At 36.4% G+C, this 19,513-nt stretch overlaps 1 protein-coding gene across 1 annotated transcript in view; it reads right to left on the bottom strand.

Moving 5' to 3' along the window:
• Window positions 1–19,513, bottom strand: part of CCDC7 (coiled-coil domain containing 7) — a 469,805-nt gene that overhangs the window by 165,510 nt on the left and 284,782 nt on the right. The window contains exons 26-28 of the mRNA XM_059187454.1: window positions 14,626–14,736; window positions 12,535–12,645; window positions 9,273–9,380 (exon numbers count right to left, since the gene is read on the bottom strand). Coding sequence (XP_059043437.1) covers window positions 9,273–9,380; window positions 12,535–12,645; window positions 14,626–14,736 — 330 coding nt within the window. The remainder of the gene's footprint in view (window positions 1–9,272; window positions 9,381–12,534; window positions 12,646–14,625; window positions 14,737–19,513) is intronic.

Raw genomic sequence — 19,513 nt, 5'->3', positions numbered from 1 at the left:
TTTACAAAATGAAACACAAGTGAGGTATTAGAAAACAATGTAGTTGGCTATCTACAAGATGAAAGGGAGAAAACTGGGGACAAAATGATTCTCTTCCAATTATATCTCTTCACATACTTTTTACTTTTGGAAGCAGGTTCCAGTTCCACATACTTAAAAAATAAAATTAAATCACAAAAGAGGAACTACAACTAAAAGTAAATTTAAAGAAATGAACTCACTAAATAACAAAGAAAAAAAGCACTGATGTAAATAACTCATTGATGTAATATTTGACATGGTTCCTCATTCATAAACAAGAGTGTGAAGGAGAGACTATAAACTCATGACAAAATATTTTTAGTAGGCTTATTTTTCTTTGTTTTCTTTAAAAAAAAAAAAACAACAACTTTATTTATTTATTTATTTGAGAAAGAGAGAGCCTGAATAGGGGAAAGGGAAGAGGGAGAACAATAAGCAGGTTCCCCACTGAGCAGGGGGCTCTACGGGGCTCAATCCCAAGACCCTGACATCATGACCTGAGTCAGAGTCAGATGTTTAACCAACTGAGCCACCTAGGCACCCCATTGTTCAATATGCTTAATTTTCTATGTGCCACACAATTCCAAAACAATTTCATAAGCATAGCAAAATGAGCAAATGAGTAAATGTGTTATGTTATTCAGAGTCAAGATTTACACAGTGAAAGAAAGGACATACACATGAAAGGGATGAAGGCAAGACAAAACTCTGAGGGGATAGACTAGAATTGAAGGTTTCCAAGATTTATCATAAATTCTAAATATGTCTATGCTTATTTACATGCACAGGTATACATATGTAGGCATAAGTGTACAAATATATATGTTTACATATAAGTATAGGTGAATACACCTAAGGAATCTGACTCTAGGCCAAACCTTATGTGTGATGTATCAGACACAAACACAAATGATTATAAAGGCATTACCTGGCAGTTGGCATGAGGGAATGAACCTTCTCAACCCACAAATGACTTGATATACAACCAGTTATGGTCTCAACTCCCTCATCCCTCAAGCTCTTGCCCATAGTGCATTGTTACCCCAGTTGCTTTCAGTTGGAGGCTTCTTTATGGTGGCAGGGAGGAGGGGCTTGCCTTAAGTGTTGTATTGTTTAGGCACTGCCTCTGCCTATACCACCTCACTGGGTGGCACTTGAAGAAATTTTTTTCAGTTTCACTTCAGTAGTCAGGACTTTTCTATTTCTAGTCCTGCCACCCCTATCTCCCAAGAACATAGGATCCATAAAACATCAAGTGGTTTTTCTTTGGGGATCCTTCAGCTGTGAGATGATCTTCCCCTTTATCTCATATCAGTTTGCACTGATACATCTATCCCTTACATACTGCTGTGTCAGAGGAGAAATAATCTTGTTAAATTTAGTTAAGTAAAAGAGCACAGTGTTGGCCTTCCTTTATAGAACATCTTCTTCATGAAGCCTTGACAGTAGCTATACTGGCTGAAGAGGTTACAATACATGAAGGATGAAAAGAGAAAATATATGAGACTGGGTATGGTTTTGGCTCTGATGGGATGGCCCACTTGTGATGAGTTCCTTGTCACTGAAAACGATATTTGGATCACCATTATAGAAGATACAGTGTCCCATGAAGCCACACTAGTGGTCCAAGTGTCTACACTGTGGAGTGAAGATAGTACATAATATTTTTAAAAACGATTTTATTTATTTATTCGAGAGAGAGAAAGCATGAGTTGGAGGAGAGTCAGAGGAAGAAAGAGAAGTAGATTCTCCACTGAGCAGGAACCCTGATACAGGGGGCTGAATCCCAGAACCCCAGGATCATGACCTGAGCTGAAGGCAAATGCTTAACTGACTGAGCCACCCATGTGACCCAGTACATGATAACATTTTTAAACAAACTCAGATTTCTCAGTTAATTATGCTACCCTTATTGGATATTGAGCTCTATTAAACTTTTTCATAAGGTCAGGTCATTGGACACTATACAATCTGAATATTAACTGATAAAATATTAGATTAAAAAAAAAAAGCTACTGCCAAGGTAGCAATGATTGACTGAAAGTGAAAGCCAATGTAAAAATGGTAATCAGTCACCTACTCCTGGATAATCTGGGCCAACGCTTTCTCAAAGAGATCTGTAAGTGGATATCCAATAATGAGGTGCCAAAGAAGTAAGTTTATGGGTTCTGTACCATGGCACTAATGGACTGATAGTGGTCCCTGGGATGACCAAGAGGCAGCTGAACTAGGTTCCACAAGCTTATGGCTCCTATGACTAATAGTAATTCTACTGTGCAGTTCTTTCCACTGAATCTTGACATGAATCCTACAGCCTATCAACTTTTTTTAATTTTTAATTTTTTATTTACTGTCAGCATAACAGTATTCATTATTTTTGCACCACCCCCAGTGTTCCATGCAATCCGTGCAAGAACTCTTTTGTTTTCAGAAATGAACAAGACTATGCATTAGACCAGGTACCTGTCCATTTTTCCTCAGTGGAAACATAAAGACATATGCTATGGTCAAAATTTAATGGGGAAGTGTGTTTCTTGGGCTATTGGGTACTGGTACTATGTGACTGTGATCTTCACAACTTCTGATACCAAGATAAAGGGGAAACACATAACATTTGCTATGTAAGTGAAAGGGATCTAGGCAAGGATCTCATTGGGTCTTAGGCTATTCCCATGGGACACTTACCCAGATCCAACTATGGATATTTCCCTTTGGATCACTGCAAACTTCCACTGTTATGGCCCTATTCATATACATATTATTAGTATGGGTGAATTGTCAGTGTGAATCCCCACTTTGTACTAATTCCTCAGCCCTGATAGAAATTTCTGCAGGTAACTACAGTTTTAGTTGACATATGAAATATTGTGGACTTATCCAATTACCAATGGCTGTGTCTTTGTCTCCCAAAACACCTGCATGGGGAAGAAAATTTTATAGCTGCCCTAATTACTGAGCTGAATGCACTGAAACTTCTCCATGAGACTATTTAACCATTCAATAATTCAGTCAACCTGTATTCACAACTTTGGGTACATGGAGACTAAACTGCTCTATGCAGCTTAATGTTGTAGTACAGCACTTTACACCTATGGTACTTGATACTTACAGTGCTAAAGTCTATGTCCAGTCTTGAGGGAACTTGAGATGCAGCAATTGATATTATGAATGTCCTTTTCAGCATCCCTTTTTAAATATATGATCATGATCAGCAGATCCTGTTGTGGACTGTGTTGCTATATACCACTACTGTACTTCCACAATGCTGCCAAAATTCTCTGAATATCTGTCATCAGTGCAAAAGTGATGACATGAAAAAGCCCCACTCTTGGAGAAAGCAATAGACTTCCACTCTAGTGATGATATCAACTAACATGGGCAAAACTAAACAAATACTGGTTGACCTACAGACCCACACATGGCAACTCAGTGGGGTCAGTACTACAGGCAAGGTACAGTTACCTGGTACCCTAATAAAATTCCTCAACATGCTTTTTAAGGGGTATAACATCTCATTCCAGAAGAGAGTGTCATGCTTTGGCCCACTCTACTTAAACAAATGAAAGCCCAGCAATTAATAGGACAATTGAGTTACTTACACTCTCATATTCTCCATGTAGGGTCTATGATGGCATAGACCCTATGGGGAATAGGGTCTGTGGGGTAAGTAGAAGGGCCACTTCCTTTCAGTGGGGCCATGACCAAGAGGATGCCACAAAGGTCCTCCAACAGGTCACCAGGTTGCCCTTCCTTGGTCCTTCTAATATATCAGCTCTTTGATTTACAGAATTTAGCAACATCTCTATTCACTGAAAGAAGGTATGGCAGAAGCCACTGATACAGGTCAGAAGCACCCCCTTGGGCTTCTAAACCCATATCTCCAGGAGTCAGATGAAAGGTACACATTCTTTCAGAGACACTTAGTGGCCAGTTACAGGGCCTTAGTGGATACTGAGTGGTGGCTCTATAACTACGAAATAACTATGGCACAAGAAATACGAACCAAAGTCTATGAATTCTTCTGTGTTTGTTCTCTAGTTATCTTTAGGTACTTATATTGTATGCCAAGGTATTATTTCTATAAAATATATGCTCAAATATACATTTATGAACTAAAAAAAAAAAATAGATCTTCCAATGAGTTTCATTTGAGGTTATCTATAAGTCCCTGCCTTAGAGGAGGCAAGATGATAAAAGATTAGGGGATCTTGTTTCATCTGGTCCTTTGAATTGAGCTAGATAACTATCAAATCATTCTAAACACTCATGAATTCAACCTTAGATGTAATAAAAGAAAGTATGGAACTCTAGAAAAGCAATCACTTTTTGCAAGGTAAGAGGTACGGAAAAGTGAATCTGAGGATGTATTTTGGAAAATAAATGGCAGGAGGAAGGAGCCTCAGTAAGCTGGCTACCAGAGAGTGATATAGCCCTGGAGAACAAAAGCGGAACCCTTGGAATCTGCTCCAGGGAGAGGCAATTCCTGCCTTAAAGGTGCTTAGGTGGTGAAAGAGGGCAGAATTCTAGGTGGAAGAACATGGTCTCAGAATCCCTGGAGAGAATCACAGAGGAATGGGGGATGCCTGAGCCAGTAGTGTTCCCAAGCATTGGAGCGAGCAAACTGGTTACACTCAGCGAACCAGGAGGCAGCTCTTAGCTTGGTTCACCATAAACTGCAAGCCACAAACCCAACACAACCACAGTCCTTGGGGGACCCTGCAAAGGACAGGAAAGCAGGGAACTTTCACCTTCCCTTGAGAGGGGGGTTAGTGGGTACACACACAATGGTGAGACAGCTCTTAGTGCAGGAGTTCTGCAAAAAACAGGAATGTGGCAACCCTCCACCTTCCCCTCAGGAAAAGACTCAAATGCATAAGGTAAAATTAAACCTAAAGGAGCTGGAGAATGAAGAGCAAATAACCTAATCCAAACAGAAGGGAAATAATAAAGATTAGAGCAGAAGTCAATGAAATAGAAACTGAAAGAACAGTAGAACAGATCAATGAAACTAGAAGCTGGTTCTATGGAAGAATTAAAATTGATAACCCCCTAGCCAGACTTATCAAAGAGAAAAGAGAAAGGGCCCAAATTAATAATATCATGAATGAAAGAGGAGAGATCATGACCAACACCAACGGAAATACAATCAATTTTAAGAACATATTATGAGCAACTATATGTCAACAAATTAGGCCATCTGGAAGAAATTGCCCAATTGCCCCCCTGGGAACTTATAAACAAGCAAGACTGAACAAGGAAGAAATAGAAGATCTCACTGGGTGTGGTGCATAAACAATGAATTCTGGAACACTGAAAAGAAAAAGAAGAAAGAAAGAAAGAAAGAAAGAAAGAAACAAACAAACAAACAGAAGATCTTAACAGACCCACAGCCAGCAAGGAAATTAAAGCAATAATCAAAATCTCCCTCCTCCACACAAAAAAGGAGTCCAGGGCCAGATGAATTTCCAGAGGAATTCTACCAAACATTTAAAGAATTAATACCTATTCTTCTGAAGGTGTTTAAAAAAATAGAAATGGAAGGAAAACTTCCATACTCTATCTATGAAGCCAAATTACCTTGATCACAAAACCAGACAAAGGAGAAAAGAGAATTAGAGACCAATATCCCTGTTGAACATGGATGCCAAAATTCTCACCAAGATACTAGTCAACAGGATCCAACATTACATTAAAAGTTTTATTTGACATGACCAACTGGGATTTATTTCTGGGCTGTAAGTATGGATAAACATTTACTAATCAATTAACATGATACATCACATTAATAAAAGAAAAGACAAGAATCATATAATCCTTTCAACTGATGCAGAAAAAACATTTGACAAAATTACAGCAGCCTTTCTTGAATGCTGTAACTCTCCACAAAATAGTGATAGAGGGAGTAAACCTTAATATCATAAAAACAATCTATGGAAAGCTCACAGCAAATACCATTCTCCGTGGAGAAAAATTGAGATATTTTCTTCTAACATCAGGAACATGACAGGGATGCCAACGCTCACCACTGTTATTTAAAATAATACTAGAAGTCCTAGACTCAGCAAGCAGACAATAAGAAGAAATAAAAGGCATTCAGATTAGCAAAGAAGAAATCAAACTTTCAACTTACACGATAAATCACATTAATAAAGGGAAGGATGAGAACCATATGACCTTCTCAATAGGTGCAGGAAAAGCATTTGACAAAATACAGCATCCTTTCCTGATTAAAACTCTTCAGAGTACATGGACAGATGGAATATATCTCAGTATCATAAAAACCATTGTTAAAAGCCCACAGCGAATGTTTATAGCAGCAATGTCCACAATAGCCAAACTATGGAAAGAACCTAGATGTCCATCAACAGATGAATGGATCAAGAAGATGTGGTATATATACACAATGGAATACTATGCAGCCATCAAAAGAAATGAAATCTTGCCATTTGCGACAACATGGATGGAACTAGAGCGTATCATGCTTAGCGAAATAAGTCAAGCAGAGAAAGACAACTATCATATGATCTCCCTGATATGAGGAAGTGGTGTTGCAACATGGGGGCTTAAGTGGGTAGGAGAAGAATCAATGAAAGAAGATGGAATTGGGAGGGAGAGAAACCATAAGTGACTCTTAATCTCACAAAACAAACTGAGGGTTGCTGGGGGGAGGGGGTTTGGGAGAAGGGGGTGGTATTATGGACATTGGGGAGGGTATGTGTTTTGGTGAGTGCTGTGAAGTGTGTAAACCTGGTGATTCACAGACCTGTACCCCTGGGGATAAAAATATAGGTTTATAAAAAATAAAAAAATTTAAAAAAAAAGCCCACAGCAAAAATCATTCTCAATGGGGAAAAACTGAGATGTTCACTGCACTCTCACCATTATTGTTCAGCATAGTATTAGAAGTCCTAGCTTTAGCAATAAGACAACAAAAAGAAATACAAGGTATTCAAATTGGCAAAAAAGAAGTCAAACTCTCTCTCTTCGCAGATGACATGATACTTTATGTGGAAAACCCAAAAGACTCCACCTTAAATTACTAGAACTCATACAACAATTTGGCAACATGGCAGGATACAAAATCAATGCACAGAAATAGTTGCATTTCTATAAACTAATAATGACACAGAAGAAAGATAAATTAAGGTATCTATTCCATTTATAATAGCACCAAAACCCATAAGATAACTAAGAATAAACTTGACCAAAGAGGTAAAGGATCTATATTCTAGAAACTACAGAACACTTATGAAAGAAATGGAGGAAGACACAAAGAGATAGAAAAACATTCCATGCTCATGGATTGGAAAAACAAACATTGTTAAAATGTCTATGCAGCCCAGAGCAATCTACACTTTCAAAGCACTCCCTATCAAAATACCATTACACCACTCCCTCTCAAAATACCAAAATACCATTAACATTTTTCACAGAGCTGGAACAAACAATTCTAAAATTTGTATGCATCCAGAAAAGAATCTGAATAGGGGAATGGTGAAAAAGAAAACCAAAGATGGTGGCATCACAATGCTGACTTCAAGCTATATTACAAAGCTGTAATCATCAAGACAGCATGCTATTGACACAAAAACAGAAAGATAAATCAATGGAACAGAATAGTGAGCCTGGAGTTGGACCCTCAACTCTATAGTCAACTAATCTTTGACAAAGCAGGAAAGAACATCCAATGGAAAAAAGACAATCTCTTCAATAAATGGTGCTAGGAGGGGCACCTGGGTGGCTCAGTGGGTTAAAGCTTCTGCCTTTGGCTCGGGTGTTGATCCCAGGGTCCTGGGATTGAGTTCCACATTGGGCTCTCTGCTCATCAGGGAGCCTGCTTCTCCTCTCTCTCTCTGCCTGCCTCTCTGCCTAATTGTGATCTCTTTCTGTCAAATAAATAAATAAAATCTTTAAAAAATAAAAATAAAAAAATGGTGCTGGGAAAGTTGGACAGCCATATTCAGAAAAATGAAGCTGGACCATTCTCATACACCATACGCAAAGATAAACCAAAATGGATGAAAGTCCTCAATATGATAAAGGAATCCATCAAAATCCTAGAGGAGAATATAGGCAGTAACTCTTTGACACTGGCCACAGCAACTTCTTTCAAGACATGTCTCTAAAGGCAAGGAAAACAAAAGCAAAAATGAAATTTGGGACTCCATCAAGAGAAAAAGCTTCTGCACATAAAAGGAAACAGTCAACAAAACCAGGAGGCAACCCATGAAAAGGGAGAAGATATTTGCAAATGACATTAGAGATAAAGGGCTCGTATCCAAGATCTATAGAACTTCTCAAACTCAACACCCAAAAAAACCAGATAGTCCTATAAATAAATGGGCAGAAGACATGAACAGACACTTCTGCAAAGAAGACTTACAAATGGCTAACAGACACATGAAAAATGTTCAACATCACTAGCCATCAGGGAACTACAAATCAAAACCACAGTGAGATACCATCTTACACCTGTCTAAATCACTAAAACTAACAAGACAACAAATGTTTGCAAGGATATGGAGAAAGGGGAACCTTCTTACACTGTTGGTGGGAACACAAGCTGGTATAGTCACACTGAAAAACAGTATGGAAGTTCCTCAAGACGTTAAAAATAGAGCTACCCTATGACCCTGCAATTATACTACTAGGGATTTACCCCGAGATACAAATGTGATCCAAAGGGGCACCTGCAGATGTTCATAGCAGCAATCTCCACAATAGCCAAACTATGGAAGGAACCTAGATGTCCTTCAACATGGACATCTCGTTGATGAATGGATAAAGAAGATATGGTTCATACATACAATGGAATATTACTCAGCCATCAGAAAGGGTGAATATTTACCATTTACACTGACGTGAATGGAACTGGAAGATATTATGTTGAGTGGAATAAGCCAATCATAGAAAGATTACCATATGGTTTCACTCATATGTGGAATAAAAAGGAACAGCACAGAGGATCATAGGGTAAGGGAGGAAAAACTGAATGGGAAGTCATTAGAGGGCGTGAAAAACCATGAAAGACTCAACTATAAGGGACAAGCTGAGGGTTGCTGGAGGGGAGGTTGGTGGAGTGATGAGGTAATTTGGTGATGGGCATTAAGGAGGGCACATGATGTGATGAGCAGTGGGTGTTATATGCAACTGAGAAATTATTGAACGCTTCATCTGACACAAATATATACTATATGATGGATAACTGAATTTATATTTTTTAAAAAGTTATCTACAATTACTATACTTACTACTGACTCTTTCCCCTTTAGGAGTTCTTTTTTTCTTTACTTGCAGATGGGTTTTTGACATTGAAACTTGAGGCTCAAGCATAACATTTTCTGGTACTTTATTGTGAGCTACACAAAGAGTGACAGTTCAATAAATGGAAAAACAAATATATTGTGAGATTCTATACTTTCAAATTATTGAAAAATGTATAAAAATATTTTCTTATATTTTTAAAAAGTTGTAAGTAAATTATCAATTCTAGATACAATATAAAAATAGTAAGAAGAGTTTTAATGGATATATATTGAAAATATCTCATTATTTTACTAATATTCATAGTTCACAAATGTTTAAATTTAGTCTTTAGTTTTCTTAATACTTTATATTAAAACACAATTATAGACCAAGCAATGAGAATATGTATTACAAGATTATTCATTACAGCATATTTGTAATTGCAAAATGCTCAAAATCAAATAAATGTACAAACATAGGAGATTAATTTGATAAGCTAAGGTATATAGTATAAACTCTGGTAATATTGATTATGGTATATAATATGGTCCAAACAACTGTACATGCAATTATAAAAGGAAAGAAAAAAAGATCTCATTAAATTGGGAGGAATTTCTAGGTTATAATGTTAAGTGGATTAAAAACTGATAGGTTATCTAGTGAATTCTCTTTTAATAAAGAACCAAAAGAAAATTTAATGTATATACCTTTATACCTTTATAAAATGAAACATGAGAGATAAATGAGGAAAAAAGACAGGTTTTTTTTTTTCCAAAGTCATTGTAAACCATGCTTGCTGAATTGCACTAAACTACTGTTAGTCTAAGAATATCTCTAGCACTAATGAACAGCCTATGATATAGTAAATTTCTGAGGGCCCATTTTTAATGAACCTTCAAAATTGCTTTTCCAGTGAGCTGAGGAGATAATATAATATGGGGTAGTTTGCCTTAATCATTAAGGAGGTAACTTGTGAAACTTAGTAAGGGAATACATCACAACAGAACCACTCATTCAGAGTGCCCTCACAGTGGTCAGTTGCTCAAGGAAGACAAGGAAGGGGGGAAAGGCAATAAGATGAACACCAGGTAACTCCCTTCTCATGTTTGGCCCACCCATGTTGAGCATCCTAACACCAGCCACCTACAAGATGTCCAATTAGCCACTTTGATGGCCCTTTTGTTAGACAATGGGGAGCAAGAGCAGTAAGTAGGTAATGATACTGTTACCTAGCCTCAGATTTACAGGGTCATTTGTGCCATATTTTCTGGTTTCTAGCTCCACTAAACCTCCTTATAAAGTTATATCTTCTGGCTTACAAGACAACCTGGATCTTAACTGGATCTTAATTTCAGGGTAAGGGAAAAAACAGCTAATGTTAACATAAAAAGTTGACTAGTGAAAGGAGTGACCTAAAAGAATCTCAAGGATGACATTAATGGACTCTCCACCAAGGATTCATCACCAGATAGTGGTCCATAAGTGGTCCATAGCGACACTAGAAGCCAAATGGTGATGATATCTATGATTAACACAAGTGTTCTTCCTTCTGAATTTCTAAGTAAACCTTGAGATAACCAGAGACCTCTCCTTCCCACATCACCTACTTCTATCCAATCTTTCAACTTTCAATACAAACAAGAACCAGAGTTAGGTCGAGGTTCCTATATTCCCGACTGAGACATAAGGATGTATGCTTAGGTCATACTTCAATGGGAAGGTGGATGAGAATTGAATTTCTAGGACTTTTGGACATTGATATACATATGATTATGATCTCTGTAGCCACTGACAGTAGGATGAGGGGGAAATAGACAATGTCCAATTGCTTTGGGTTTGAGTTCACCAAATGAGACCCTTAAAATTCAACTAGGGGTATGTCCCTACACACCACTAAAAATCTCCATTGCTGTGGCTTCCATTATTGAATGTATTATTGTATAGATGTATTTTATACATATATCTGACTCACTTTTGCCCTAAGCCCTAGTGGCAACTGCTATATTTTAGGACCATTTTAGTTTGGCATATATAAAGCCATAAACCTACCAGGCTACTAGTGCCTTGGACCTTTGCCATCCAAAAACAACTACCTGGGGGAGCAAAAAAAAAAAAAAAATATTTGCCTTCATTGTTAAGTTTAATGAAACAAAAGTCCTCTATGACATTTTTCTCTATTCATAAGCCTTTTCATTCTGTGTGTAAAGCCTGGGGTGCCTAGAGACACAATTTATTATAGTCAGCTCAACACCACAATACAGAACTCCCTGTGGTATCACTTGGAATTGTGACCTTCACAGAGGTTTACTGCCCAGACTGAGTGAAATAGGTATGTAACAACTGCTGTCACAAATGTCTGTCCTAGCATCCCTGTTCACACAGGTTAATTAGGATCATAAATTTACCTTATGTAGAATGGCTTATAATATACTTTTACTGTCCTTCCATAAGCCTAAAACATGAAAAATTAAAAAAAAAGCCCTTCTTCCAGATCAAGTACTAACCTTCCACTAATATTGATGACATTCTCCTTCGGACCCAGACTAGAGCACTACCCACAAGGACTAGATACTGTAATGACTTGCATACAGCAACATAGCTGGAACATGAATATATACAAGGTACAAGAACCAAAAACTCAAGTAAAATACTTGGGAGCAAAATGGAAAGGAGTAGCTTTTCTCACTTGAAGCTCCAAGGAGTCAAGTTTCTTTTTTCCTTCTCTAGCCCAACAAATACAAAGGAGGCCCAGCAATTGGTGGGACTATTAAACTACTGATACTCTCATATTACCCATGCAGGCATCTCAATGGCATCCATCTGTAAGGTTACCAAAAAGGCTTCTACCTTTGAGTGGGTCCCAACCAACAGGATGCCTTATAGCTCCTTCAACAGGCCCATCAGGCCCCCTTTTTGCTTAGTTCCTTTGATCCACATTTGACTTTTGAGTTGTGGTTCTCACCAAAGTCTCTACTAATCTGAGTCTATGACAGAAGGACAATGCTTCTTGAGATACTATTGATCTGTTGTTGGGCCTTAGTGGATACTGAGCACGTGACCCATGGATGTGAAATAGTCTTACATCCAGAAACAAACAAAAGTTATGAATACTTTTATTTTGTTCTCCAATTAGGATATTTTAAATCAAAGTATAGTAAATTTTCTATAAAATATATGCTCATATACATATTCATGAAACACAGAAAAACCATCTTTTGATATGATTAATTTAAAAATAATTTAATGATGTACAATTATTATACTTACTAGTGAGTCTTTCCCCTTTAGCAATTTTTTGTTCCTTTACTTGCAATTGGATTTTTGACATTGACTCTTGATACTCAAGCACAGGATTTTCATCTGTCATATTATCATGACCTACATAAAGAAATGCATTTAAAGCACTAAATAGAAAACAGATCTATTATGAAAATTCTTAAGTTTCAAACATAACATCTATAGCAGCATGTTCTTTCACATGAACATCTATAAATAAATTACTATAATGTAAAATCTTACATGAAAATATGATAAGAATTTTTAATGGGTAAGTGTTGTAGCTATCTCCTTAATTAATGAACATTTCTTACATTAAATATGTTTTTTTGTCTAATTTTGTGTTATTTATACTTTAGGTCAATGCATATTAATATGACAAAAGTGAAAATTTATATGTACATTATCATAGCCACATTCTCTTTTATTGTAAAATATTCAAAATCTCATAAAATGTCCAAATATAGGAAACTGCCTGAATAAACTAAGTTCTCTCCCATCATTTATCATATTTATCACATTTTCATGACTAATGTGATAAATAAAGATCTTTATAAGCTGACTTAGATGGGTTTCTAGGAGACAATAATAAAAGGGAAAAGAAACCTGAAAAGGGGATAATCTGTACTCAATCTTTTGATTTAGAAAGAAGAGAAATTTTTTAAAGAGAGAGAACAAAAATCTCTACCTGGCAGTACTCATGGGGGGGAAGCTTGTCACCCAACATGAAGTTTAATGCATAGCAGGTGAACTTTGGAAACTGGAGGTAGTTTCCATAAAGGACTAAGATCAACTCATGCCTTGTACTTATGCATTTTGTATCTCTATGCCAGGTACCTCCATTAGAGGCTCTTTGTGAAAATGGGAGGAGTCAGCTAATACATTGTACTTTTCAGGCACTTCGCAACAGATGACTGTACTAGGGGAATTTGAAGATACTTTTCTCATTTTCAACTCAATATTTAGGACTTCTATCCTCTTAGCCATCCTTCATCAACATCTGCAAGGCTCTTGGGTTCAAAAACGAAGAACCCTTGTGTTTGAGTCTCTTACAGCTATGAGATGATCTTCCCCCAAACTTCACTTCCATCTGACCATTTCCTAGTTTGTTCTGTGGAGAAAATGAAACCTTAGTATAGCTGGGGTCTTTTCCTCTTTAGGCTCTTATTTATACTATTATAGTAAGTGAATAAAAGTTTAATTGCTACTTTTGATAAAGTAAAATTGCTACAGCTTGACAAAGTCAAAACTGGCAGATCTTTCTCTGCCACACTGTCATAGTCAACAATAAAGTAAATTCCTTTCTGGAAGGAGCACTTTGGGAGAGCTAGTAAGTCTAGGCTGATGCCTAGATGGTACACCTGATGGACCATTTTTACAAAGTTCAAGTACCTACTACCCAGTGAAATTCCTGGCCATGATTTACAAGGGGTATGGTGTCTCATTCTATAATAGAAGACTGGCTTTGGCACTCTCTGTTCTGACAATTATAAAGGAGACCTGATGATTGATCTAACTACTCACCTACTTGTATTCTCAATGCCTCCCATCGATGGAGTTATAAGAAAGGCCATTTACTTTTAATGGATCCACAACCAGAACAATGACCTGGAATCCCTCAAACAAGCCACTGAGGCTATCTGTCCTCTGGGCCCCTTTGATCTATTTTGCTTTTTGAGTTACAGATCTCAACAATCTTTCTATTCACCACTTGGAGTTTAAGGAGGGAAAGCACTGTCATAGTTTAGAGGCTTCTGTTAGACTTCTGAATCCATCATCTCTAGAAGTAGCTAGCTGAAAGATATACACCTTTTAAGAATTAGAAACAAATAATCTATTTTTGGGCTTCAGTGGATACTGAGCATATGACCCATGACTATGAAATAGACTCAATACAAGCAATTCCAACCAGAAGTTATCAATAGTTTTTGCTTTTGTTCTTTGTCTTAGGATATTCACACTTTACATCAAAGTACACAAATTTCTATAAAATATATGCCCAAATACTTATTCATGGATGAAAGTAAAAAGATCTGATAAATATAATTTAAAATAATTTAGAGTTATCTATATTATACTTACTAATAAGTTTTTCATTTTGGGTAGTTCTTTGTTTCTTTACTTGCATTTCTGTTTTTGACTTTGAGTCCTCATGCTTTAACATAAGGTTTTTGTCTGGTACATCATCATGAGCTACATAAAGAGATACATTTATTATTATTCACTAACTGAAAAAATGGACACAGTAACAGCTCTAGAAATCAAATTTACAAGAATAAAGCAGTATTTTCTCTCACTTTTATAAACAGAAAATATAAGTAAATTACCATAATGCTAGAACTAACATGGTGAGAAGAATTTTAATGTGTGTGTGTGTTGAAGTAGAAATAATGAAGTAAATGCCTACTTCATTATTTCACAAATATTTCTTGGCATAGAATATATTTAATATTAGTCCCTACCTTTTGGTTACTTATAGTTTAGGTTAATATATATTCAGAGACTTAACAGTGAAAATGTATACATATAGGATTATTCATTATACTGTATTTATAATTGCAAAATACTCAAAGACACCCAAATATATAAGAACATGAGACTGGTTGAATAGCAAAGTAACATCAACTATGATGTACAAGTGACACAAAGAGTTACACATGCAGTTCTAAAAGTAATTTTTAAAAAATCACTTATACCCAACTTGAAAGGATCAATATGGGAAAAAACGCAAATGGGAAGATATCAAGTATACTTTTGGGAAAAAAATGGGACGGAAAAAGAAAATAAATACTTACCTTTGGAAAAATAAACACAGGAAAGATAAACCAGAAAACAAAGTAGTTGTTTTCCAAAAATTGTGTAGACCCTGCATGTAGAGTTGTCTGCAATTACAACTACTAGATCTAAATATGTCCCTGGCACTGATGACAGCCTATAATGCAGTGAATTTTTCTTTAATTAAAAAATATGTAGGACCCCCAGGATCACTTTGCCTAGTGACCCAAAAAAACCATGGATACGTTACCTCTAACATAAAGGCAGTAATCTTACAAACTTAGTGACAATGGCACTTTGTGAAGTGTGTCGCTGAAGACTCCCTCATTCAGAATGTCTTTCAGCCTTCCACTGTATACTGATACCCTTCAGAAATACTGATACCCTCCACTGAACCTAGAAAATGGTACTACCCAACAAAAACAGAAGGCACATGGACTCACTTGTTGTAACAAGTCTCAGTCATTAATTAAAAAAAAAAAAAAAAAAAAAAGGCACAAGGACCTGGCATCCAAGTAAAATCTCTGGGAGTAAACTGGGAAGGAACAGTATGTCTCATTCCATAGGCAATAATTGCTAAGCTTTAGTTTCTTTAAACTCTAATAAATACAAAGGAGGCCCCAAAACTGATAGGACATTTTAGCTACTAGAATGCTTTGGCATTTACCACGAGATCATCATGATGACATGATGTATCTATCAGGATACAATAAGGTCTCTATATTTAAGGAGGACATGAAAATAGAATGCCTTTAGGGAGGGTGTCTTTCAACATGCCACCCACTCTGCCCATCCCCATGGCCCTTCTGACTCACATTTGTGTTTGGATTACAGATCTCAGCAACCTCTTAGTTCAGTAATTAGACCCTATGGCAGATGGATATGTTAGAGGCCACTGGTGCCAACTGGGCTTTTGGTACCATAGGCTTCTAGAGTCAGCTGAGAGGTGCAGTACTTCTAAAATACTATTACTGACCTGTTATATGGTTTCAATGAATACTGAGTGTATGACCCATGGAAATGAAGTAGTCTTATGCCTAGAAAAACCAGCCAAAAGTTATGAATAGTTTGGCTTTTATTCTCTAGTTATCCTGCAGTACTCACAATTTTGGTGAAACTATAAAATTACTATAAAATATAAGCTCAAATATTGATTCATGAATGAAAGAAAAAATCTTTTGATCAATTTAAAATAATTTAGAAAATGACATCAGCAAGATGGCAGGCTAAAATTTCCCAGCTCTGAATCTGATGTAACACTGAATTAACAACCATTCATGGATGAGATATATTATGAGAGCTTCAAAGTTCAGCTGAGAGGTACCAGCACACCAAAGAAGCATAACATCCCAAAACAGCTGTATTTAAAAGGGTAAGAAAAACAGTTTTACCATATCCATGTCACTCTTCCACAAAACTATCACAGCTCAGCACTGATAAAGACACCTTCATTCACAATCTCTCTCATGGGGGAAAGAGAGAAGGAAGCAAGTACCAGGCTTCCAAAGCCTTTCAGGATGATGCCTGAGGGCCCATTCTATCTCACCTTCCCTAGAACACAGAAAAATTAGCATGGTTGTATTGTTTGTAGACAACTAGAAGATCAAGCTCTCAAAGAAAAAGACCTAACTTTATACCTCAAAAAACTGGAAAGAGAAGAACAAATTAAGATAAAAGTTATCAGAAAGAAAGAAATAATAAAGGTTATGGCAGAAATAAGGAAGTAAAAATAGAAATATAACAGAAAAAATCAACTAAATTAAGATTTGGATTTTTGAAAACATAAAATTGACCATCAATAGCCTGGCTAATAAAAAATAAAAAACTCAAGTAAAATCACTAACAAAAGAGGATATATTACTTCTGATGTCATAGAAATTTTAAAGAAAATCATAATGGATTATGAACAATTAAATATCAGCAAATTGGGCAGCCTAGAAGAAGTGGGTAAATTCCTTGCAATGTACAAAATACCAAGGCTGAATCAAGAAATAGCTTGAATTGGTAACAAGGTAGTTAAAAACAATCAAAAGTCATCCAACAAAGAAAAGTTCAGGTGAATTCATAGATGAATTCTACCAAACACTTAAAGAAAAATCAGTAACAATCCTTAAACACACACAGAGTAAGAGAGAAGGTGTGTGTGTTTATGCATATGTGTATACATGTGTGTACACACCTATGGGGCAGTTCTATTTTAAATAATTTGGGCTGATATAACAATACATCATGGGATGGATAGCTTGTAAACAACATACATTTATTTCTCACAGTTCAGGAGGCTGGGAAGTCCAAGAACAAAGATGCAGCAAGGTCACATTCTGGTGAGGGCCCCATTTCTGACTCTAAGCTGGCACCTTCTCACTGTGTCACATGACAGAAGGGATGAGAGATCTTTGTGGGTCATTCTTATAAGAAGGAATACTATTCTCAATCATAAGCACTTCACCCTCATGACCTAAGTACTTCCCAAAGCCCTCACTCCTAATACCATCACATAGGTTGTTAGGTTATTATGATTTCTTCTTAGAAAATATGGGGAAACACAATTATTCACTGACAGAAAATTCTGAAATCTCTTTTTATAAGGCAAGCATTACCCTGATACCAAACCCAAGGACTCCATAAGAAAAGAAAACAATGGGCCAATATCCCTGATGAACATAGATGCAAAAATCCTTAACAAACTACTAGAAAAGAGAATTCAGTGGCTCATCATAAGATCATACATCATGACCAAATGATGATTATTTTAGGGAGGTAAGGATAGTTCAAAATATGCAAATCAATCATTATGATATATAACATTACAAAGGATAAAAACCACATAATCATCTCAACAGATGTAGAAAAGGCATTTGACAAAATTCAACACTTTTTCATGATATAAAACTCATGTGAATTTTATATCATCATTGAACTACATCAAAAACTAATGATGTCCCATATGGTGTCTAATTGAACATAATAAAAAATATAAATTAAATGAATAAACAAATAAACTCACCTCAACACAATAAAGGTCATACATGAAAGCCCACAGCTAATATAATACTGAATTGTGAAAAGTTGAAAGCTTTTCCTTTAAGACCAGGAATAAGAAAAGGATACCCCCTTTCCCCACTTTTATACAACACCATACAGGAAGTCTTAGTCAAAACAAGTAGGAAAAAATACACAAAGCACCAAATTGGAAAGGAGTAAGTAAAACTGTTTCTATTTACATGTTATTATATATAGAAAACACTAAAGTCTCCACAAAAAACAAAAACCTGTTAAATAAATTCAGTAAAGAATCAAGAGACAAAAGCAATATACAGAAGTCAGTTGCATTTCTATACATTAATAGTAGAGTAGGGATTAATTTCCAAAATATATTGGGATCCAGAAGAAGAAGAAAGAGAGGGGCAAAAGGTATATTGGAGCAAATAATAGCAGAGAACTTCCATAATTTGGGGAAGGAAATAAGCACCAAAATCCAGGAGGCACAGAGAAACCCCATCAAAATCAATAAAAATAGGCTAATACCCTGTCACCTAGTAGTAAAACTTACAAGTCTCACAGACAAAGAGAAAATCCTGAAAGCACCTCAGGACAAGAGATCTGCAACCAATGGTAGAAGTATTAGATTGGCAGCAGACCTATCCAGAGAGACCCAGCAGGCCAGAAAGGACTGGCAAGATATATTCAGAGCACTAAATGAGAAAAATATGCAGCCAAGAGTACTATATCCAGCTAGGCTGTCATTGATATCTCTCTCAAGGAGAGATAAGAAGCTTCCAGGACAAACAAAAGGTATTCAAATTGGCAAAGAAGTCAAACTCTCTCTCTCCACAGATGACATGATACTTTATAAGGAAAACCCAAAAGACTCCACTCCCAAACTACTAGAACTCATAGAGCAATTCAGTAATGTGGCAGGATACAAAATTGATGTACAGAAAACAGTTGCTTTCTTATACACTAATAATGAAAATATAGAAAGGGAAATTAGAGAATCAATGCCATTTACAATAGCACCAAGAACTATACGATACCTGTGAATAAACCTAAGAGGTAAAGGATCTGTACTCAAGGACCTACAGAACACTCATGAAAGAAATTGAAGCAGACACAAAAAGATGGAAGACCATTCCATGCTCATGGATTGGAAGAATAAACATTATTAAAATGTCTATACTGCCTAGAGCAATAT

This window comes from Mustela lutreola, chromosome 8 (assembly GCF_030435805.1).
Source record: "Mustela lutreola isolate mMusLut2 chromosome 8, mMusLut2.pri, whole genome shotgun sequence".
Taxonomy (NCBI): Eukaryota; Metazoa; Chordata; class Mammalia; order Carnivora; family Mustelidae; genus Mustela; species Mustela lutreola.
This window is presented reverse-complemented; position numbering and strand designations above follow the sequence as displayed.